Source organism: Gasterosteus aculeatus, chromosome 2 (genome assembly GCF_964276395.1).
Source record: "Gasterosteus aculeatus chromosome 2, fGasAcu3.hap1.1, whole genome shotgun sequence".
Taxonomy (NCBI): domain Eukaryota; kingdom Metazoa; phylum Chordata; class Actinopteri; order Perciformes; family Gasterosteidae; genus Gasterosteus; species Gasterosteus aculeatus.
In genome coordinates, this window is record NC_135689.1 from 13527538 (window position 1) to 13552607 (window position 25070).

Consider the following 25070-nt stretch of genomic DNA (forward strand, 5'->3'; position numbering starts at 1 on the left):
TGTGTGTCCGTGTTGGTGTTTGTATATACGCACGAGACTGTGGGGGTCTCGTTAATGAGGCAGTCATTTGTTTAACGTAATCACCCACTAGTTTATGCCACCCGCTTCCCCTGGCACAAGGACGGGCAATTTTATACAAAGAGCGTGTGTGAATCACATTAGCACCCCCCCCCCCTCCCCCCCACACACACACACACCGTCCTGTGCCTTCAGCCTCGGTCCCCAATCACATGTTGGAATGGACCATCGACACCCAGCTGCCGAGCTGCCAGCGTCCACTAGAGATGTGCCAACATCACTGTGGTAATTTCCACTAAAACAAGTTAAACAAAATGCCTCTTCTTCTTTTATAACACGTAACAGCCAAGTGCTTGGATTAATATGCAGAAGCTGTCAAAAGATGCTTCACATGAATGCTGCCAAACAGGAACGAGGAGAACGCATGAGAATGAAGCCAAATAAATATTTTTTGCACTTCTCTGGAAAACACTTCCTCTGCGTTTGGTGTTTTCAAACAGTCAATTATAACTTCATGTTGGCTTCGAGCCAAGTTATTTTTTGTAAAGCTCTGGAAGTGTGGAGTTGATCCCACTTCGTCCGACCCCCTTAAACTCTACGAGTCGAATCATCCCCACATGACCGCTCCGCGTCAACGGGGCTGTCTTTTTTTTTATTTTTTAAGCTAAATCTTTGAAGAGCTTTGTGTTCTCGTAAACAACTTAATCCTAAATACATTAGTTGTATCTGAATGGTGGTTGCATGGCAAAAAAAAGAGAAAGGCAGGTGCAGTGAGGTCAAACCTTTTAATACGTATCAGATTTATGGGGTTAAATATCTTTATTTTATCTCAGTAGTCAGGCAGAGACTTTAGTCAAAAAAGCCAAAAAAGCCAATCTGCACATCAGTTGACAGGCGGCCTATCTGATCCCCGAGCTGTCCGTCAGATACCAGACATCGGCCGACAGAGAATCAGCGGCCACTAATTATAATCGCTATAAGTTTTGAAGTGAAGATAAAAAGTCTGACTTATATTTAAGCTCAAACAAGGCCTGAAGTGCAGTTTCCACATTTTTAATGGGACACCTCACATCAAAGATGTACGCAGATATTTCTGGCTGCATCTTTTCCTTCACTAAACAAGTATGCTGGTTTTGATCCATCAGTCATGTTTCAGTGTTTGAAAGTAGGTGCAAATTGCACTTGAGGGGGAAGCGCTGTGCAAATCATGGCCCGAGTGTAACGAATGGCTTAATCAGAGCTCACATTGAGAAGGCTGCAGACATCAGACGGTTGCAAGGCTAATGCCGGGATCAGGCTGGAGAAATTCAGCCGCACAAAATCACTGCTATCAACACCCAAATCATATTAAGCAAAGTGGCATAACGGGGGAGCAGCTGAAACTGGTTCAGGCACAAGCTGCCCCGTGCAACCTTTTTTACATATTCATGCTATAAAATGGATTTTCACCGCATAATAGGGCAGAGAATACAATTAATTTGAGTTGTTCAATGACTTGTTTAGGCTTTAGCATGTTAGGAAATGGGTGTAAATGGCCATCAGAAAACCCAGAAGCCAAGGCAGGATCTTTAGTACATTGATCGAATTAAAAGAGAAGCAGCAAAACTTGAATCTAAACATGACACTTTAATATTATGCCTGTTTTAATTTACTCTTGTTTGTTTGTTAACCACGTCTTATTGTAAATCTTAGTATTTTACTATTGCACAGAGTTTAGTGGTATGCACCGCTTACCCACACAAATGTAGCGTACTTTGCAATAAATCGTTTCTGATTTTTTCATTTTGGTGAGATATTAATTCTTTTCAGCCAGTAATATTAGCCTCTCTTCAGTTTTCCATCAGGGCTACAATTTTGAATGTGAATTAAGGTAAAAGTGTTTTTTCCTGAGTGATAATTGTCCAGATGGCCAATTACTCACCTTTGTTGTGTGGAGGCTTCTGAGAGCAGATGCTACACAGCATGAAGGTCTTCTCGGATGTGTCCGTATGGCTCAAAAATAGCGTGCAGATTAAATGTTTTCCTGCACACAATGATCTCTGGCCTTCTTTCCCGTTAGGCATTGGGAAACATTGAGAAAACAGACCTGAAACACAGATAGCCCCGCATACAGTTCACAAATAGAACATGCTGTTGCACTCGTACTCGGTGGCGCTATGCCGGAGTACAGAAGCCTGAAAAGAGCTGTTTTGGCTGTGACGAGAGACGTCCTTTGAGAAGAAGGCACAGAAATAGATGTATGGAAAATGTAAAATAAGCTGTCACCATCTCTGCTGGATACTGAATAGGCCTCGCTACACAACAACTTCACTTTGTGTCTGAAGTCGGAAGGGGGCCTTCCCGTGTGCAGGCACAGGAATAAACATCCCTATTTAACACGCTCCAGCATCTACCTGTTCTGTTGGTAGTCTAGTTTATAGTCAAGATGACATCCAAAGTACAACATCAAGTACTCTATACTAGTAAGTGTACTGCAATACGAATTTCATAGTAACACAAACATACAGTGCCTATTACAATTTACTTTAGTTAAACTTGTACCTTTACTTTGGTTAAAGTGTTTTTGGAGTAATTTACAGTGTGGAGTGTTTTTGTTGTTGCACGCTCGTTCCCACAGTCGTACACTAGTTGGGGGACAACCAGGTCCGTGAAAACGTACCTTAAAGAGAACCGGCAGATGGAAATGCTGAATGAACACACGTGTGGTCCAAGTGGACAAAAAAGTACAAAAAGTAGGAATATAAATGGAGCATTAGAGAGAAACCACCCTGTCTTCAGGACACTTTCTTTCTAATTGGAATGATTACTAATGCAGGGGGGCCAGCAGGCCAGCTGAGGCGCCCCGTTGACCTTGTGTTGTCTCCTGTGGGAGCCTAACTGTCCCGTAAAGCTGAGGGCCAAATCAATGGCTCTTGTTTGGACTGCAGCTGGTTGTTCTCTACAAACGTCATCTCGCCCACCACAGGAGATCCCGGCTGCCTTATTGAAATAAATGACTGTTCATATTAGTGAGGAGCACATCTAAATCTGACACAGACACATGGTGAATATATACTTGCATTAGGTGTCGTTTACCCTCTGATGATGATGCATGATTCAAAGGGGTTTAATGATTCATTTTAACAATGATTCGATTCGAATCGCGATTCATGGTTGCCGATTCGATTCATGGACGATTTGAGTTAATTTAGAACGATTCGATTCGATTCAGTGACTTGAAATCGATTCAGTAACTTTACTGGACAGTGCAGGCAAAGTTTCTGAGATCCCTGTTGTTTCTTGTAAGGAAATCAGGTTTAGATTAATTATGGATATTATAAACAAGCAAACAACAATTAATGGCAAATGTATTAACCTTTTATTTGAATCAAGTGCCATTTTCAATGTAAACATTACACAATAATTACACAATGTTTGGATCAATTCACACAACCCCGGATTTTCAACCACATTGTAGGGTTGCATGTCTTTACAGATAAACTTGGCAATTGTTGCTGTGATGTTGAGTTTGGTGCTGGCGAGGCCTGAGGTGTCTGCAGAGCTGGAGTTACCTGCTGCTGCTGCAGCGGTGACGCTGCTAGAGGTCCTGACTGTCGGCGTTGTTTAATCCCACGGCGCCTTAGTAGAAAGATTCGTCGTGTTTCCGTGGTTTTTTATTTGGCTTCTACATATTCTACAAACAGCGACCGACTTATTTAGAACACCTCCGTGTTTGCAAAAGCCAAAATGTTTCCACGCACTGGATCGATAAGTTGGTTTGTAAATGTCTTGCTCGCAGTCGTCTCCTCCGCGCTGTGTTTTGTTGTTGTTCTGAGTTTCGCGCGGCTGCCGCTGCGTGCTGATGACAGGCAGACTGAATCGAGTAACGTTTAACGTGTCTAAAGTGCTAAAAAACAAACACATCCATACCGTTTTTGTACTTAAATCCAATGTGCAGTTTCCAAGTATCGATACAATCGATTATGTACCATTTAAATCGATTTGTAATCGATATATGTCGTCCGGAATGCCGATTTGCGGAGCACAGATCGATTCAGTTGGATCGCAGGAATATAAATCGATTATTCGATTCAGTGGATGAATCGTTACACCCCTAATGATTCAGAATGTAGTTGTTCGACCTGTTATTTATGACCCGTACGTTCAACGTGACTTACAGTAAACAAACTATTGACAGTTCTTGTTTCGCGGCCACCTTGCAGGAGTGAGCCACCCATCCATGTTCCGCTGAACGGGCATTTCACATATGGCCTTTTATCCGTATTTATTACCTTTCTGACAGGGAGCGAGCGTATATTCTGTTTGCTTAATGTGTAGCTCTGTGACTATTTTGATGTTAATCCCCATTGCAAAACGGATGCTAAACTCCACAGACCCCTGAAGATGACAGATGCGATTCAGACAAATCTTGCTTTGCTATTTTACATTGGTATTGATCTCTAATGTGTTACTTTACTCCTTTGTTTGATCGTACGATCGAAACAGAAGCTGGTGCCAGACAGTCAATATTAACATGCATTTATAGTAGGACCAGCGCTGCCATGAACTCTGTCTGCAGTGTCCTTCTCCAAACAAGCAAGATGCAGCAAACAAAGGTAATCTTAAGTAAACCTCAGTGCTGATTCTCAAACCAATGCCAAAGGAAAAACCCAAGTAGAAAAAGAGGCAAAGGGTGTTTCTTCTCCCTCTATCAGTCTACGAGGTGTAATCCACAGTGGCAATCCTTGCTGGTGTTGCCAAAAGCAATTTGTTGAACATATTTGCTGTCTAATAAATTTGGAAATGAAATGCAAACAGACAGTAATGTGTCAAATAACGGTGTGATTACCCGAATGTGATCTCTCCCTTTAGAACAGATTGCTGGTATACAACAAATCAAATATGTAGTTACATCAAGCTTTGGGTTTTGCCATGTTTGCTCTGGAACATACATTTACTCATTGTGATTAATACCAATAAACCAGCAAAACAAGGTTTTGTTAAAGAATGAACTAATGTTGCATCCTACGGCTCTGTAAGTCTAACAAAGGCTCAGGGAGAGTTTCATTTGTATTTTTTAAACTGCTTTGGCAAAGTCAGACAATAAAGCCTTTCTTTCCATTGCAGCATGTTGATGTTTGTATGTTTTCCCTTTGTGAATGTTGCCTCATAGTGATTTTTAATTATCTTGTTCCCTCTCCGAATGCCGAGGTGTTTCTTTTTTGCTCGTGCTTTTTGTGTTTCCTGCATTCTCTTAATTAAAATCCCTGTTTGTGTCTTGTCTCCTCGCTCTTCAGCCTGGTCTCTGTTTAAGCGTTCTTCTCTCTTCTTTTTTTTTTTTTTAAAGGTAAGTCAGTGTGGGTGTGCGCTTGTTTCTTTCTTCTTCTTCTCTCTCTCATCTCAGACACATGCTTCTAGCAGTACGTTAGTTGAGCTTTTGTGTATCTGCGTATCTCGTGACATTCCCCTCTAACGTGGCAGCACGACTCACCAGGATTCGGAGCCGTGCCGTGGCTTTTCACCTGACACGGTTTCTTTTTATCAGTCTTACTCTGCTTCGCTCAAACTTGACCTCTTCACCCAACTCAGCAATTTGTGGCTGCTGAGGAGATGACAGGATTGTTCCAGGTCAGCCGTAGAGCTTTGACCTCTACACCTCTTTGCCTGTGTTCCACAAAAGGGGCCCGCTCGCTTGGCTAAGCCAGCTTGGTCTCACCTCGGAGCCTTGGCCTTTAGTCACGCTCTGATAAGTGATTGACTAAAACGGCGCGCTGTCACAACAGAGCTTGCACACCTCACACATCCTGGTTAGCCGCAGATGCTTGGTTGATGAAATCAATAAAGCAGTGAGTCTTGGATTGTGAACAGAGAGCTTGGGATGTGTTTGTTGTGGAAAAACACAATTACAGGCTTTACATGTGGGTACCAGCAGACACAGAGTACCGATATTATTACCTTTATTAGTAACACCATCAGGGCGCCAGCAATAACATTGAAGACTCACTTTCTAACATTGACAAATTCAGTTAACAACATTTTTCTCTTAACGCCCCGCCACAACTACAGCCGGCCTGCACCGAGGGATGTTTGTACTTAACCGTTCACTGGCAATAACAAAACGATCTATGAATGCCGTCTGCCATTTAGAATTCAAAAGCTGACTTGGCTTAGGCCTTGAGGAGTTGAGGCATTTATACAGAGACCAATAAACCGCACACACACTGCACTGCTGTAACATTACTGATGTCAGGCAGACACCCAGCCGATTGTCGTGGATGAAGCCACTTTCAGAATAAGTCTCAACTACATCAGTGTGTGCAGCAGTATCGGGTTACGTTGAAGTGGAGTTGTTTGCCAACTTTGAGTTCACGGTTGCAGCGTCGGACCGGTACCTACGTTTGGTATCCTTGCATTCCTCGTACCTGCCAAACATCAGCCTTTTCGATTTGTCATTGTGACCATATTAGCATGCAGGCGTTAGCGTTTAGCATAGAGCAATCGAGCCATCGCTCTAGAATCTGAATCTAGCGTGAACAATCGTCACGCTTTATGTCCTTGTTCTTGTCCTTTTGTGTTCTCCTTTATACATCACAATCCCAGATACTACAACTGATCAGTGTCAAGATAACCTGGTTAAGTTGTATTGTCAAAGGTCTTCCAGTTTTGTTTTATAAAGCGAATGATCAGTGGTCTGATGTTAGTCATTTTTTCTTTGTGCAGCTGCTTGCCCCCAATTTAGGATGAACGCTCTATTGTAACCACTTGTTTCTATAATTTGAATTCATTGTTCCCTTTCTGATCTTATTCTGGGGACAAAGGTAGTCATTTTGCCTGTGATGTTGGATTTTGGCTTAAAAGATAAGAGGGCCCTATTTGCTCCTATGACACACCAGCTTTAAAGCAGATGCAGAGCGTATAGAGGAGCCTCATTCATCACATCAGCCCCTGTCTCCATCATTTTCTTTACAAAGTGTCAGCTGGCACCAATGTAATTAGAGATCTAAACACGAGGCGTCAGATTGACCCTTGACAGGCTCAGTCAGGCTCTCAAGCTAAGTCTCTAAATCTTCACAAAAGGAGTAATTTGCCGAACTCTTGTCTAAACGCTGAAACAGTGGTACTTCAGATCTAAAAGGTTGCGTTTGCCGGGAAATCTCCCACAAATGTCACTTATGAATCCAGTGCCGTCGCCCCGATGAGATGCACTCGTATTATTGACAGAGTTAGTAGGATGATCATTAGCTGGCACAGGATTGTGTCAATGTAGATCAGTGAAGTGTTGTAATTCACACCGTCACCCTTTATTCGTGCAACTGAGGAAATACACCAGGGTGCCGATATGTTCATCTGGCTGCCTTCATTCATTTGATATGAGCTGATTGCAGTTTTTGCATGGCTTTGTAGGAAATAAGTGAGAGGAGAAGCTGTCCTTCTCTAATTTGTTTGGTAACCTGTCTGACACGAACATGCGCAGGCCGGACGAGAACAGCCTATTCTTGTTTAGAGGGTGAGGACATGGCAGTAACAAGAGACTGGGGAACAGAAGGAGCCGGGGACGATCAATTGAGTCAGAGGAAGGTTGAGAGAGATGAGGAGAACTCAAGATGGACAAACAAAAACACAAGAACAAAATCATTTCTGTAAAAGGAGGTTGAAGATGTAAATCAGCCACAGTGCGGGTCATGCCCTTTTTTATTTTTGTCATTTGTTTCTGCATATTCTGGACAAATACACACCAACAAGAGCCTAACAATTAGGTGATCTTTTCACTGATGTGAAATGTGTCATTAGGTATTCTCCAAGTAAACATTGTAGCTCCAGCATGTTACAAATTGCTATTATTCCTTGTCCTAGAAAACCTGATATTTATTTATTTAGTATTAAACTAAGTAAACAAACATCTGATTAATCATTATTAATTGTCGCAGCCTTAGATGACGTCCTATCGTGAATGCGATCGCGCTATGAAACGTCTACGGTAAACATTTCATTCTGCAGTTTCTGTACTTGAAACAACCACTGAAATTGTTGTACGTTGGTCTCGCATCAAGAATCAGCATAACGGCTGCACAATAGCTCCACTGATAGGGTATTCTGGGTTTTTTTGTATGAATGTGATGAGTTCTTCTGAGCTGTGCCTGCTCTGGACCACCTATTGAACTGGTATAAAAGCCCTTCATTAAGCCACAACTCTGAAGTAGAAGCTGCTGTCTTGCCTCCAAAGAGTGTCTCCTATTCAACATCAGCATTACTCTATTTCCAATTATGGAAAATGGAGGACATTCACTCGCAGCATAATAGTTTGCAGCATGAGTTCCAGTTAATGTATTTAAATACCCGGTCATCTCTTACGTGTCTCAGATAATAGAGAGTTGTGTAGTCGGATCGAACAAATGCCACATGCCCCTTACGTGAAGACTATGAATAAACATGATGCAATGAATCAGAACTTCATCAAAGCTACTTCTTCTTTACTGAAGCGCTGAAAACAGGCATTGAGAGTTGGAGGGGAAGCAAAAGACAATTTTCTCCTGACAGGAAAACAACAGAGAAGAAACTCTTGACTCTCACAAAATGCTGACTTGTTGATGAGTAGTACTTGAAGAAGTGAAGGAGAGCCCCGAGTGACGGGGAGCGGCTTACGTGGGAGATCTAACGCAGGAAAGGTAGAGAGACGGCGTGGGACACGGTGAAAGAGATCAAGAGATCTTCAGAGGGAGCACGGCAAAGCCACAGAGTGACGGAAAAGGACGGCGGGCCTGAAAAGGCTGCGCAGACGGGATTAATGAAGCCAGGTCAGACCCGCAGCTTGTTAACAAAGCGACACACTGCTTTGCTCCTTGTTGCCGACGTTCCTTTGCCCCGCGCTGGAGGTCATGAAATAAACTACAGTAGCAACTACGGTACCCGAAATGCAACTGCAGCCATTTGAGGGAATGTTAGATGTGGTGAGTGTGTGATAAAGAGACTGAGGTTTCAGTCAAAGGTCTGAGGGAAACTGGCTCTGCGTCAGGTACCGTGGGCTTATGTTGACTGAATGTATTTGGGGTCGCTAGCCAGGACACAGCTGTGGACCACTGCACTCGGTGGTGCCTGGGAAACGCGTGCCCGTTGTCTGACCTCCACCAGGCGTGTGCGAGTCAGCATCTTTGACGTTGCAGCGAGGTTGAGCTGCTTTGTCTCGAAGTTGGATCGTGAAGTGCTTCAGCAGGTTGTACGTAACACGAGAGGCTTCTTTTTATTCATAAAAACAATAGCAAACACACTGCAAAAGTAAAACGGACCTCTTTGCCAATGCTGTAGTGTAGTATCCTTTACAAGCAGCTGTTCTTAACCAAGAGGAACCTCTTAATTTAGCTGACATGCTACTTTTGGTGACCTGTGACCATGTTCCCACATGTAACTGACCTCTCGTCAGTTACATGTGGGAACAGTTACTTTAATGGTGGAAATTAGTCAAATAATTGGACAAGGCAGCTGCATGATGTCAGTTGTAGAATTGCATGGGGAGGGGGGGGGCAGATATGGCTGTAGCGCACCTTGGCAGGGTAAAAAGGCCTGGCAGTATCGAGGGTCAAAGGGCAGCAGCCTCTGCCAGGCCCGTCTCCTGCTGCTGTTGGCAGCCTCTACTCTCTCTACAGCGCTGGTGGCAGGCAGACAGAAACGTCAATGCGAGGTACCTGCAACACTTAAAAACTCTCCCCACTTCTTTGCCCGGCAACACATTGCAGTGACGGCTTACACGACCGCGCTGCGGCTGCTACAAGCCTCTCATCCGTAAATGTGGGAGTAAGAAAAAGTGACGGGAAATACTGAAACAACATGGGACGTTCTTCTTTGGCTGATATGAGTTCTTGTGAGTGAATTGTGAAGTTATATCTGTGCTCATTTAACAATCTAATTGGTATGAATGAATTTCACAGTCTTTCTCACTGAAAGTGACGGATCTCATGGCCATCGGTAAAATGTGACATTTATTATTGGAATAATAATAATAATTTGCATAATTTGTCACAAAAGTGAGGCAACAAGAAGCCTATTTATCCCTTTTAAGGCTCTCCATCTGCTCATTTTCACTATAAATGAACCTACCACAGTGTAATGTACGCAAGGACTTAACTCGGTGGTTAACTGATTCTCCATAGTTGAATTCTAAAGTATCCAGATAAGAGTGTTGTGGTTTAGATAGCAGCATGAAACCGCCTCCTTTCTATTCCCCTTGTTCCCAAGACTCCTAGTTGGCCTGAATTATGTCATTTTCACTGTATGAGGTACGGCAGTTCTACAGTCAAACACACACACAGAGACACTTGATGTGCACTCGCAGCCATTCATCTCTGTGTGGTGAAATGAAATCTTCTCTCCGCATTACAGGAGAGGACTGCGGTAAACCGTACACCATGTTCAGTGTGAATGTCAGCGCAGTGGAACACAAGCCAATGTAAACTTTTCTCAACACGGTGCTGCCCGTCATTGAAGATATACATTGTTGTACCGCCCGAAACCGACAAAAAGGAACTTCGCTGACTCATTCGAGGGTTTTCACTTACTATGATAATTCATTTGAACGCATTAAAAAACACTAGTGTGACTTTATCAGCACAACACAATTACTCTGAGATTATATTCTATCACCCCCCCAGAGCCCTAGAATCAATTAAATCTCTGAGCTGATTTCATTTCTTGTGATGTCTGAGCTAATCGCACAGCTGCCGACTGTTGTGACAGTTTATGTCGAGTGTTTGCTCCGTGTTCAATCCCCTTTCCGTGATTGACTTTTTCATGGCTGCATTCGGCTTTTTAAACCGTCTCCTCGGACTGCTGCGTGAACAAGGTGATTTGCTCTGTGCGTTGTGGCATGAATCCCGGCTTGCCTTTTTCCCAAAGCACGTAGGTGAGAAGCTCGCTTGACTCAGGTTTAAAATGTCAGATGTTTCTGTCCTGATGAGGTTGGGATCTCTTTGCCTGAATCTCACATCTTACTTCAACAAACTAGTGCATACGTGTATGTACACGGCCTCTGCATGCCAATGCTGGTACAAAGGTATAAGCGTTGGGTCGTATGGAGACGGTGGGCGTTCCAGAGTTAGTTCTGTTGTACATTCGTCTCGCTGGAAGCAAACGTTTTACGGCCACTGAGTTTTCCACTGCGGTCTCTCATGGCACATCGACTAATGCGACGGGTCCAGTGCCAACGCTCCACCAATATGTCTCCTAGGAGCTCGTTAGCCACGGACCTGCGGTGACCCAGGCGCCTGTTCCCTTAAAGCTGAAGGAGTAACTGCCTCTCCTGAAAACAATGTGTCTGTAGTGTTTGTAAGCCCACTACTGAGTCACATCAGTCCCAATATCAATGAATGCTTGAAGAAGCCTTTTTCAATGCGAACAAAAATAGCTGTCATTATAGAATATTAATGAATTTAAATCTAGTAGTATGAGATTCTCAAATATAAGTTTTGCACACACACAAACCTTTCTTTTTTTCAGTAAATGTACTAATAAATATCTCTCATAATTGTTGTGTACGAATGCGCCATAGTTGCCAGACTCTGTTTAGTTTTGGCAAAGTGGAACAACATTTGAGATGTGCAAAGAAAACGACAGTGAATGAGTCGGATTGCGAAGATTTGAAATAAAGGTTTAAGAAACGAGAGAAAGAATGGGTTAAAAGGTTAAATGAGTAAGTTGCTTGTTGGCGATTCCCTTCCTGTGCATCGTATCCCTATGAGGGCGAGCTCATGTGTGGGACAGAAAAGCAAGGGGACATCTGATTGATGTTTCCCTGTTAAATAATTCATTGGGATTTGAGCCAAATCACCAGCAGTTTATGAATGCAGAGACAACAGTCTCCATATAAATGTAGAAACCATACATCATCATATATTCCATCGGAAAAAAAGTGAAAATATTGAAATAGATTGTGGATCCATTGCATTTATTTAATACAACACATTTAAGTGTGCTGAAATTTGTCTGAAATTTTTATTGAATTATTTTTTTTACATTTAAATTTATTTTTATGGAATATAGTCATTTATATAGACAAACTAATCGTGGAAACACATTTCTGTGTGCGTACATAAATATTGAGATCGGACACTCTGTGGCCATCGACCCGTCGCACTCGAGAACGCTGTTAAGCCTCCGATGCTGATTGGTGCTGACTGCTGCCCGTCGCAGCCCACTGTCCCCTGCTGAGCCCCCCAACCCCCTCCACTCCCTTCCCCATTAGCCGATCGATAAAGCTCTCGGGCACACCTGAATGGTTGCTGCCTTAATGCTGCCGCTGAGTGCTTTGGTGGAATGATGAAGGGGGCTTGTCGGGCTCTACAGAAGCTAAAAGCTGTTTCAGGAGCACCTGGAGATGCTGCGTGATGATGGCCAAACTTCCTGAGCAGGCTGTTGGAGTTATTCAGCGATCATTCAATCAGCGAACCGGCTCCCATTTGGAAAGATTTCCCTTCAGCCGGTCCCGTGTTGGTTCTGGTTATCCAGTGCATCTCTTCCCTCTAGTGAGCGTGAGAGGCACCGCTGTTATGGTTTTAGCCTGGTTTTACCAGGTTTTACACGCAATCCGCCCCAGTGTCACCAATGTGGAGCATTAAGAAGTACTTTATAGAAATAGCCAATCATTAAGAAGTACTTTATAGAAATAGCCAATCTTCTCACTGAAGGCGCCACAGACTTATGTAGGTAATTTAGAGGCATCAGTATTATATTGCAGTGTTTTCATACCCAGTTAGAACTTTACTCGCTGTAACTTTAGATGTGGAGAAATTCAATTGCATGTTATATGATGCAGGTCTATTTATTTCCCCCAGATACAATTTTGTATTTTGCCTACCCCCCATCCCACAATCATCGAGTTGTCTAATGCTTCCTCAGCTGTATGCCACTGGTTAAAGCAGGGAGGGGTAGAGTGGCTTCGTCAAAGGGAGTAAAATGTTTAACAGGGGGTTTTTTTAAACCTCTTTGAAGGTGCAAGATTAGAGACAGAGAATTTTGAGTGCCTCTCAACATCTTGACATTTCCTAGCTAACGGTGCTCACGGCGTTAACAGTGCAAACTACCGCGAGTTAAAAGTGTTTACCTGAGGACAGACCACAGGGATCAGGTTTATAAAGAACTGCAAGTATATAACGGTTATGAAAAAAAAAAAAAGAGCATCTCACGCGGCAAGCGAGTTATGGAACCTAGAACAGGTGGATCCACTTTCCAGATCGAATCTCCTCGGGAACTCTAAGGGAATACCTCGGTCCTCTTTTGGTATTCATGATGCAAGACTTTCCCCGGTCGATGACTGAAGTGCTGAGTAGTGAAAAACCGAAGTTTGTATCCGTGGGCTGAAGTTATCAGACATGTTCTGGATATGCAGAGAGCAGAGGCGTTTCTCTGACCTGATATCGGCTCTCTGTTCTGAGGACATGGCGCAATTTCACTTTTAGGTGTCAGCTTGTCAGACAGAGACGAGCATGCGTAAACACCCTGTTAGCTCGACCCAGCTGCTTGTAATTTTTGCAGAATTATCCCTCCCATTAAGCCCCATCACTCTTCACCGCAATTTCACATGGAGTATAAACACAACATTGTGGTTCCTCCGGTGTCCTAATAGTATAAATATTTATATATCCACAATAATCAAAGTAGACAGAATGATAACATCCATATACACATTTCTATGTATTATCATTTCGCTATGTATTATCTGTTTTCACTCTATCTCCCTCTTCTTTTCACCCAATTCCACGTCAGTTTTCACACGTTTCATAATCGGGACCAGTTGTAGCTGCTATCGGGCAACATTGATCTCAGAAGGGGCAGAATCTTTCTGTGACGATTTCTGCATCCGAATGAAGATTGCTGAGTGCAAACCGCTGTTTTATTTGTTTTGCCAAAATGCATTAGTCACAGCAATAAAGATTCACCCAAATCCCTCATGATCAGTTGTCATTCTGAGCCAAGTCATTTTGTTGTTCCATCTGTATGATGCTTCATTTCTTTTAACATTTTTTTCTTGTTGCAAATGGTGAACCATCATTCAAAGTGTTGAATAAACACTCCTGGTTGGACCTACGGTTTTAAAGTTGAAATGATTGCTTTGCCTGTGTGATGGATGATTACAGCGTTTGGGAGAAATTAGACAGCAGGCAGTTTAATGTCTTCAATATGGCATCAAGTCCTCCTGCCAAAGACAGTTGGCAGCCCAGTTTTCCAGGGAGTTCCCTGTTTTCACTGCCCTCTCCTGGGCCCTGTTTCTAAAAGCAGGTTTAATAAAGAGGAAGGATGAAGTCTGAGTATGGAAGAAAAAAAAATATCCCATGATTCACCATGGCAACGAGTAAACAACACACAGCCTCCATTTCAATTCAGTGGAAGTTGAGATATTACTGCATGTTAATACATATATATATATATACATGTTAATACATATATATAGCGGACTGTGCACATAGTTGTTAAAAACAACTATTCGAATGTGAAAATGAATATTAGAATGTAAAACAAAAAAAAGAAACACAACAGCAGCAGCAGCGGCGCGCCTGTCTGCTTAGCGGGTGGGCGAGCCTGTACTGACTATATTGCATGAATAAAATAGACTAGATAGGCTACAACAGCTTCATGCACTGGTTTGATTATTTGCCGTTTTATGCCAAGGAAAGGTTCCGTGTTTAACAGCACAGCTCGCTCTGAGCGTTCAATGATCGATCAGAACCGTATCTGTAGTTGCGTATCGACTCCTTAAAGTTCACACCGACTTTTCTGCCACGTTCATTTCCTCTTATCTCACACTTTGTTTCATCCAAACGTCAGATTAGGGTCACTAATGGACACTATGTGGCATGGTGGAGGAGCACGAGCAGAGAGACACTTGCGGTTGCCAGTAGCAACAGTCTCTAGAGCCACAGAAGACTCGGCGGTTGTGCATTGTTTCGCAGTGCCCACGAAGTGCCGTCCCTCCGCGGGTAATCCAGCCACTTGCCAGCTCTCATGTTCTCCTCTTGTTCACATATGTTGTTTTTTATTGGGCCTGGATGGTAGTTTACTGTCAACACTCAATGTTGGCTTTTGCTGCTGGCCTCGTTCCCTAAAAATTGGCCTGAGACAGAGGGAAGTATTTAAACGTTGTAGATAAACAGACTGAAACACATTTTGTTTGTCTGTCAGAGGCAGAAAAAAAAAGAAAATTTGGGAAATTGCCTCCTGCAATCTGCTCAAATTTTTCCTATTGTGTATATCACGTTTAGAAAAATGAGCCAACAGACACACGGGGGAGAGAGGGGGAGGGGGGGGGGCAACGTGGTCAGGGCGAGAAAATTGGATTAGAGAGGAGGATTGAGAGAAAAAAAGGTGGGAAAGGAGAAAGGGAACCTTTGAGGAGGCTCTTTGGAGCGCGGGAGGGAGTCAGTCAGCGCATGAAAGAGACGGCAAGGAAGCCGAGGTGAGCGTTTGTCAGGTCAGCGGGTTCCAGAATGAAGAGACACAGCTGAGAGGGACGGGACAGTTGTCCCCGGCTGGGATGAGTCGGGGAGGAGTGGCTGCCTCTTTTTGTCACAATGGGAAACTCGTGTGTGTGTGTGTGCGCCCTGTCTGTTGAGATCCTTTGAGCTGCAGATTGAGTATTTTTGCTCCTAGAGGAAACATTTCTCCTGGTGTCAGCGCAGTCATACACGCGCACTCAGGCATACTGTGTATGTCCCGCACATTTTTACAGAAACACTTTTACGACTCCCTAATTATTTCCAATCAGCCGTACGGCTTCTTCCTGAACCCGTCACGTCCTGCACACCTTTCACTCAGGATAAGGCTAATAAGGGTAAGGCTATTAAAAGCTGGTGGAAGGCTTTGAATGGGAAACAGGAGGAAGTATTTTGTTTAACCGATGACAGCACTACAGTGAGACAAGACACAGTAATATAGAATCAATTTGAAATATGTGCCAGAGTACTTCTGTTCATTCAAGACTTGTGAACGTGCACGGGATGAATGTGCAAAGGGGATCAGGCTAACTTGAACCTTGTTCAGATGTGAGTTTCTATTTTTATCTTTTTTTTTGTGATCTGTCACATGATCTGTCACATCATTTCTTATATATATATATATATATATATATATATATATATACTTATATATATTTCTTATTATATAATTTTATTTCCATTTCAGCAGCAGAGCATTTTCCATCGTTGCCAACCACCATCTAATTATCTTATTCCTTGATCATGGAGATGGAAACCTATTCATGTTGTCTCTATTTGCTGCCTCCTCTCCACTAACCTTCCTCCTACGCGGTCATTACGCCCCGGATTTCATTTTCTTCTCTTCTCCTCTGCTTTTCACCGTCTCCCTTGGTCTCACTTAACATATCTGCTCTCATTTAATCTCGTCCTCTTGTTCGCTTACTTCTGCCTCCTACTTCCGTTCCCTGGCACACTAACCCTCAGAGCACGTTCCTGCTGCACCACTGTCCTGGTGTCACTTCGTCAAACTGAGTGGGCCCTTATCTGTGCCAGGGGGGCACTGATAACGGCCATTTTAAGAGCAGATACGCACATATGAGAGAAATGATATGAATTTACATTAGTGTTGAGGGACCAAAATGACCACGAGTGGCTTCCGAAATAGCGGCAGTTCCACAAGACGGTCCTCTGATCCTGCTGTTAAGCAGTATTGGATGAGGTCAGTTATATCTTATATAATAGATTTAATTTATATTCATAGGATCATAATTTCCATTTGTCGTCAGTATGGAATATTGCGTTTTTTTGGTAAAACGTTTCTACAAAAGCTTTCTTTTATGAGTTCAAGGTATTTGGAGTATTTTGTGAAATATTATGCCTTTGTTAACTAAGCATTTGTATAATACTTCATAAAGTGCCTTTAATAAAATTAAAATGTTTGTAGTTGGTTCAAAAGCCAAATATCAGAGTAAATATCTATGCTCTAGTTCAACTTGCAGGATATATGTCCATAAATTTGCTTAAAATAAGTTGATGCATGAAAACACGTGACTAGATAAACGCTGTAGAATTAGACCAAAACTATGAGTTAGACGACAAACCGACTAAGAGAAGGCTGTCCAGTCTAATAAGATAATAATCCTATTTATTCCACACTCATTTTTTGCTACAGTAGCGGCTCCTTTTCAGAGCAAACAAAAACATGCCAAAGGAAATATAAAGAAGTACGTCCGTTAGCTGGGAGGACTGTCGATCAAATTGTAACACAGTTTTCAAATGAATTAATACACGATGGGTCTCCACCCAATGTCACTTAATCAGGGAAAGGAGGTTTTGTCCCTGTTCAGCAATGGACAGCTGCTAGAAAAACTGACACAATTGCATTAAAGGTAATTTCCAGTGTTACTTGTACATAAAGAAATCAAAATGATATGACAAAGGGCAGATTGCAGGCAGATATCAGTCTAGTATTAATTTCTATTTTCTTTTAAATCTGGACTTTGTCTAGAACTTGAGCACATTGAGTAATTACTTTGCTCTTTTTTGCTCAACCTTTTCTCTGAAGCTCGTAACCCAAAGCAAGACGCTTGAGTCTAACACATCAAAGAGACCAAAGTAGAATATTGCATTTTCAGGCCAAACGTGCTTTGTGTGTTTTACAATGAAATAGTCATAAAGCATCACTAGAAGATGAACTACAAAGAATGCACACAACACCAAGGCAACGAGATAGTAAAGAGAAACAGCTGCACCGGGTCCTTTGGAGAATAAAACTCTTGAATAATTTTGCTCAGCATTTGAGTCTTAATTGGTGATTAAAGCTGCTCATAAAACCCATTTGGTATTAATTAAATTTAATAATGTGTGGTGCTGGAGAATTTGTATTTTCAATTTTACCTTCAAAAATGTTAGCGAACCGCAATAGCATTAAGAAAATGCTTCAAATTAGTTTATTAAGTACACTATTCCACTGTTGTCCATTCATGTGGTGTAATGTCACATGTCCCCTTTGCCAATACTGTCAAAATATTAATAATGCAGTGCTAAATCAGAGTGACTATTCTCAATCTAAAGGAACATATTGCATTAACAGACACATAAAATAATGGTATCAATATGCGTATTTCACAATATTGAACCTGACTTTACTAACGCTAACAATAATTATTCTGTGATCATGTTTGATTTTTGCAAGTGCATTCTAACTGCACAATGGATCTTCACACATGAAGGCTGGCGAGTGAAAGAACAACTGCTGTCGCAGCTTCTGACAGTTAACGTTTTATTTCATTAACATAGACGCTTATAATCTCCCATTATCTCTGTATACATTATACAAACATCCTCACAGCTCCAGTCGGCTGCTGAAGAGCTGCAGAGAGGACAATGATCTGGAGCTGGAACGATTACATATTATTTAAAGAGTACCAAATGAGATTTAAATGCAACGTGTTGTCAGAGGACACAGGTTTTATCACCATTCGGTTCCCTTAAAGGAGCTGTCACACAGCTCTCCGTCTCCCTGGTGCTTTGATTCCAGGGATAAATATGGCGTTGAAGTCATTTTGGAGCTGTAGTCCTCACAGGGACCTGCCTCTGGTCCGTCACGAAGCAAAGCAAAGGCGCCATTTTTCTCTCCATGCAGTGGTGATGTGCACATTCATCTGGTGGCCGCTCTGAAAACGACATTCATGCACTGCAAAGCCCGTCTCTCCTTGGTTTAGTCTCTCGCGCTGCAGCTCATTTCCCAGAGACTCCTCCTTGCACCAACTCATAACCGCCCCAGCTTACACACCTCTCCTGCACGGCCCGCCGACTACATCCGTCTGCCTTTCATTACGATATGAATCGACGACCGGTCGTCTCGAGATCGCCGATGGTTAGCGTGGGCGGCTAGACCTCAGGCGCTAGCTCCCCGCTACCGCACCGCTGGTCCATTAGCTCCATTTATCTGCAGGGTGTTCATACGGCACCTCGTATTGGGCTCTTGAAGCAGGTGATGCAGGGGGAAGGGCGTACGGCCTGTCCTGGCTGGTGCTGATTAATGCACGAATACTCCGACTTTATCACAAGTCCGGCAGCCTCGGGATCAGGGAATGTCAGTGCAATTAAAGGAGGGTGGCAGTTGTGAGGAAGCAGAGGCCGTGCCTATCGACGGATTGCAGACCGAGTTGGGGAACACGGGCGGCTCAGTGAAGGTTCTATTCATTCCTTAATCACCTCCACTACTCATTAGGGCCTTCTTTTGTTCCAGCACATCGTCCTTTCCTGCACTGTGCCGGCAGATAAAATATGGCAGGCTGACAAGACCGAGGAGCTTCTAGAACCCCATTAAATGGCAACCGAAAGGGGAGAGAAAATGAGCAGAGGAAAGGAGAGGTGAAGTCAGTCAGCTAAGGAACCCTGGAGGACTCGAGGGAGGAGGGTGGTGACAGGGATGGAAGGAGCCGTCCGACCGCGAAGGCTAGCGATCTGGATCTTACCTTTAGGACCACTGCAGCCAGAAGCGCGGCACAATATGGGAAGTGCTGGATCATAATCATTCACAGTTGCGCTCATTAAAGCTTTGACTGTATAGATTACCCTTTAATAATCTCCTCCAACCTGTGAACTTGAACTTGGGGAGGAGAGTGTAGACTGAGTTGATGAATATTGGTGGTTTTATTCATCATTCTACATCTTAAGCGAGTGCGGGGTCAACCTCCTGCTCTGCAAAGGTATCCAAGCCTCCGTACGGGGAAGTCTGTTATTATTCTGCCTGGTTAATCGAGAGTAAAGTCGTCCTGAGTGGTTGAGCTCTTCATTGCTTTTCAGAGGGAGAAAAGAGACGAGGGACGTTTTGCATCTGTTTGTGCCAACAGCAAATAACCGTAACAGCTAACCGGCTTCGATAATGGCTCCGCCACTGATCATTACCGTGTTTATTGGCAAATTACTGAGCAATGGCACACAAACTAGACGAATGGAGACAGAAATGGTAAATATGCTTATTTTTTAAGTGGTACAGCAGTAAGAATCCAGCTAAGGCAGAGTGGGGACACCTTGTGTGCCTGGATGTTTCCCTCGTCTTCGCGGATTACCTTTTGACTGACGGCTATTTATATGAATGTAGTCTGCGTTTGAGCGAAATCTTCCTTTTGACTGCGTGAGCTTTTTTACCTTTGAGGCAATGGTTTATTTTGGGAGATGCATCCTTCACTGCCGGGGAGTTTGTGCGGCTTCAAAGCTTCACGAGGAACAACGGGGGGGGGGGGGATGTTTACAATGGCTGAGTCCTCCATGTAACTTGTAGTTTAACTGTAATAAACAGTGAGGTTCTTCGGGTCGCTGTAAAGACACGTCCGTGCCAGAGCAGCTGTGTGGTGATAGCCAGGGGGAAAAGACTCAACGTCTTTAGTCCAACTTGTTATTTGTTTGTTTGTATTTTTCAGTTGTTGTTGTTTTCAACGCAATAAACCCAAAGAGTTCTTTTCCACAGAATCACATTTTTCTTTTTTAAATGTTTCCCAATTTGGGAGGCATGTGTCCCATTTGCTCCAGTAGTCTTCTCCACTTTCTTTCTGGAGGTGGAACAATTCACATATTATTATTATTATTATTATGTTACAGGTTTTATCAGCATTCGGTTCCCTGATAGGAGCTGTCACACAGCTCTTCATCTCCCTGGTGCTTTGTCTTCAGGGATAAATATGGTGTATATTGGGAATAAGGGTATACATTAGTTCAGGGTAGCGGTCTCTTTAAGAAGACAGCGTCTCGTCATTGCTTTCCTGCTCGCTACCATTAGATATGAGGTAAATATTATTCTGTGAGATCCATGCCAGGTTTTCTAAGCAGAACTCCTTATACCGTATGCTCAAAACCGAAAAGATGCATGTGAAAACCTCACATTACATTACATGTTCAACCATAGGGATACAAACTCAGAAGAACAAGAAACAAGAAAGTGCAATTTCCTTAAATAAGCCAATTTACAAGTACAATTTAAGTGCTACAATTTGTTGGTCTTTTAGTCGATAGGTAGAGTCTGAAGAGGTGTGTCTTGTGTGTCTGCGGCGGAAGATGTGAAGGATCTCTGCGGTCCTGGTGTCACATGGTCTCTCCAAATGCAATTGCAGATTTATTCTAGTGAATTGAAGTTTTATTTTAAGGAACATAAATCCCAGTGTGATTAATCTTCATCAGGGTTTAAAGAATACTGTTTTCTGCTCAGTTCATTGGTTTATCTAAATATATTATGTCCGCCCACGCCTTACTTCTTGTGTATATATTTATTTTGTTTAAAAAGGACCGTATACTAAACAAAATTCCAAGTACAAGTTAACATGAGCAAACCGTAAGAGCTGAGCATTCAATTATTCAACACAAGCCTTTTGCTTTCATTGCAACTTGAAAGAGATTTTCAGATAACTTGAATTTGATTTTTTTCCAGTTTTCCAGGACTTTTAATTACTCAAAGAATGGACAATCTTTCCCTCGCATTTTTTAATTGCCATGAACAATGTATGCATTTTTTTTAATGTTCCGCAAACTAAGTGATCCTCTGATTTCCTGCCCAAGTGAAACTGTGTGGCAGACATCCATACTGGCAGTGGGATGATAGGTGAGCATGTGTCTCAGATAATATCCCTGCCGGCATGTGAGGAAACGAGAACAGAGAGAAGATGGAAGCAGAGAGAGGAAATGGTGCTCTTATCTCAAATCCTTGATCGTTTGCCCCAAACCGGATCTTGGAGGAAGCTTCAGTGTCAAGTGCAGTGTAGCAGGTAGCAAAGGCAGAGAGCCAAAGCAGCACCATTTATTGTTTTTGATTGTTTCTGTCTACACTATTGTCACTCTCTGCAGTGTTTCTTTGACTTGAGTGAACTGGGATGAAGACGAAAAGACCAACATGAAGCTGTTGGCGCTTACCGGGTCTGACTTTTCAGTGTGTTGAAAAGGGACAATGATTCAGGGGTTGAACAATGACCCAGGAAACATTAAGATTAACTGCTTGATAACGCACTGTAGCTAAAAAATAGGCATGTCATTGCTGTGCACCTGCATAAATACACATCATTGCACACTGGAAAGTCTAGAAGCTGAAACGGTACCAGGGAACAGCAGCCTGACCTTTAACCTCTCTGTCAGACTTAAGAAAAAGAATCCAATTGATCTACCTGCCAACAAAGTCTTCAAAAATGGTTTATAGCCCATGCGGGGATAAAGATTTCTGGGGTCTCGTTCTCACAATTAAGTTGCATGCAAAAGTGTCTTCATATGTTGATGTTGAGATGTTGCAATAACGTTTGTCACAATGACACATTATATACCATAACATATGTTATTATGTTGACTTGTTACATTAAGATTTGCATCCTTTTTTTTTTATTGACACACGCACAAAGTAGCATTAACCTAATCATAAGCTGCCAATGTCGATTCATACCACAGCTCACAGCATATTCCTCTGCTCTCCTCCATGTCTGCTTCTGCTCTCCGTCCCCATCGAGCCGCCATCATAGCTTACTTATGCTTTTGCATTTATTCGCCCACACTCATCCCACCCCCTTTTCCCTCGATAGGTTTCTAAGTGTGGCTGAGGACCTGTCAAGGGTGCGATGCAGGGAAGATAAAACATCGTCATGAGGCCATTGGGCAGCAGCAGCAGCAGCAGCTTGAAGCCAGTACATAAGTATGCTGCAAGAATTTCAACAGAATTCAAAAAACAGACAACCGTGTTCATGGTGCCGAAGGCAGCGCCATGGGCAAGCTTGAAACATTTTAGATTTGCACTTGCAATAAAAACCCAGCCCTAATGCGCTCTCAGGAAGCTCTTCGGGTGTGAATACACTGACAGGCTGGTATTAGGCCACGCTGGGAAGTCTGTCTCGACCAGCGGGAGGATTGATCCTGCCATAATGACGGGACCACCGCTATGAGCTCTTCACCAAGATATTTTTGTGCTCAATAAATCCAAATAATTCTGAATAACACTGTTGGCCAGGAGAAGGAGAGGAGCAGAGGATGAAGAGATGAAGTGTGATGGAATGTAAAGGACTACATTTGAGCAAAGCAATGTTTAAATTCCATTTTCCTTTTCTTTCTTATTTTTTTGCCGTTACTTTTATTCAAGAAGTGACGCATGTGACCTTTCAGGAATTTTACTTTGGCGTCAAAGCCTCTGTGGGCTGGGAGGGAGGGAGGGACGGCAGAAGTTGACTGCAAATGCTGAAGTGACACAAACAAAGCACAAACTTTTATGTGAGGTCACCTGGAGCAACGCATTCAATATGCATTTGTTTGGTGCCACTGGTGAGGCTGGCCGGAACTACATTAGAAAGCATTGGACCTCACCCAAAATCAAATCACACTTTGGTCATAAAAATGCTAATATTTGTATGCGTCAGTCTGTTGCAGTAGCGACTATGTTTGTGCGCCCGCGTGTGTTTCTTTGTGTGTGTGCGCTTTTGCCGCTCTCCTCGGGGACAGGGGCGCGTTGATGAAGGGTAAGCCACTGCCGAGCTGGTGCGCGTTGACGAGTGGGGCGGAAAAGGTCATTTTGTGTGCGCATTGAGAGGGGGGTGTACCGTCTGTGGGGCTGCGTCAGCCGCTTCGTTTCTTAGTGCATTCCGTGCAGAGAGGTGAACTTACTGTGATCAAGAAGTTATTGTAGCATTGGTTATGACGCTTTGGATGTGCACGGCCCTTAATGCTTTTTAAAAACTTTTGCTGTTTCCATAGCGATTTCAAATTAGGGTCGGAAAAATATTTTTAGAAAACTCTTTTTAGTTGCACTTCTACGTTCTTCCACAAACATAATTTATGCACTGAAAAACATGTCGGGGCTTCATATTTGCTAATAACAAAACATGATGCTGCCAGTTCCCAACAACTATTATTATTATTATCTGGGAGCAATTTATTTGAGAATGTCATTGTCTTTGCACTTAGGATTCTGCTGTTCACGCTTGGGCTCTTTGTTATCTTTCTGCTTCATGTCTTGTCTGTTAAGTTTTTCATTTGTTTTTCTCACAGATCCCTCTTCCCACCCGAGGCAGAGGCCGTCGGCCACTGACCTCTGCTACAAGACCGAAATCAGCAGTCTGATGGACTTCAACTCTCCAGACGCGTCCCTGGACAAAGGTAAGAGCCAAACTGCTCTGCTGACCCACAGCTGGTTGCCTCAAAGAGTTCTCCTGCAGAGAGGAGGTTGGAACATATACAGTACATATATGCATTAAAGACTGAACAGTATACACCAGTGGGGGAATATACTCACCTAAGTATTGTACTGAGTATGATTGTGTTTCGCTTTAGTATTGACCTTTATGCTACTTTATACTTTTAGTCGACTATATTTCAGAGGCAAATATTGAATGTTTCCCTTCACTACATTTGTTTCACACTTTGTTAATGGATGATATCCTTTTATTAATATACTAATCCTATTTGTTCCACATTGGTGAACTACAACAGTAAAATACACTGCACTGCACAGTATAACATCATCAAAGGTATCTGCAATCTTACAATCTGCAATATTCTAATACATAACCTGCTAATGAATCCAGCCAGTCTTGTTTTAAAACCTTTACATAGAACATAGACAGCATTTCATCTAATCAGACCAAAGCCGCCAGTTCATTCAGTCTGTTTGCACGTTAGTTTTAAAGCAAAGACAAAACAATCATTAACAATTGTTTGTTTATGTCAGTATGCAGTTTGTTTTCCTGTGGTTTTGGCCTTGCATGCTTGGATGGAGCAGCAGAGTTACATTTTAACTAACTGCTAGATGCATAGTAAGAATATATGGCGTAAATGAGTCTGACTGTTTTACATTTAGCTGTAATTACATAACCTTTATTTGTAAGAATACAATATGGTGTCAGTAAATATTTCATACTAATTAAACATGTTGAAATGTTAGTAGTAATTAAGGTAAATGCCATATTGTTATTGCGTTCATCATGTATTCGAATAAATGTATTTATAAATATACAATACAAAAATACAATTTATTCACAATTTATCAAACAATTAGTTTAGATTATTTTAAATTCTTAAAAAATAGGATGTTTATATTCTGTCTGTCCTAACAGATTGAGGTTACCTAGAAACAACCACACTTCACAG

The 25070-nt window shown here is 42.6% G+C and overlaps 1 protein-coding gene across 10 annotated transcripts in view; it reads left to right on the forward strand.

Moving 5' to 3' along the window:
- kazna (kazrin, periplakin interacting protein a) overlaps positions 1-25070 on the forward strand; it is a 129915-nt gene that overhangs the window by 64510 nt on the left and 40335 nt on the right. For 9 of the 10 annotated variants that reach the window (XM_078083956.1, XM_040192799.2, XM_078083952.1 and 6 more), the window contains one exon: positions 23973-24080. In XM_078083956.1, coding sequence (XP_077940082.1) covers positions 23973-24080 — 108 coding nt within the window. Of the gene's footprint in view, positions 1-22537; positions 22630-23972; positions 24081-25070 lie in introns of those variants that run through there. The other variant, XM_078083968.1, reaches the window with a different exon arrangement.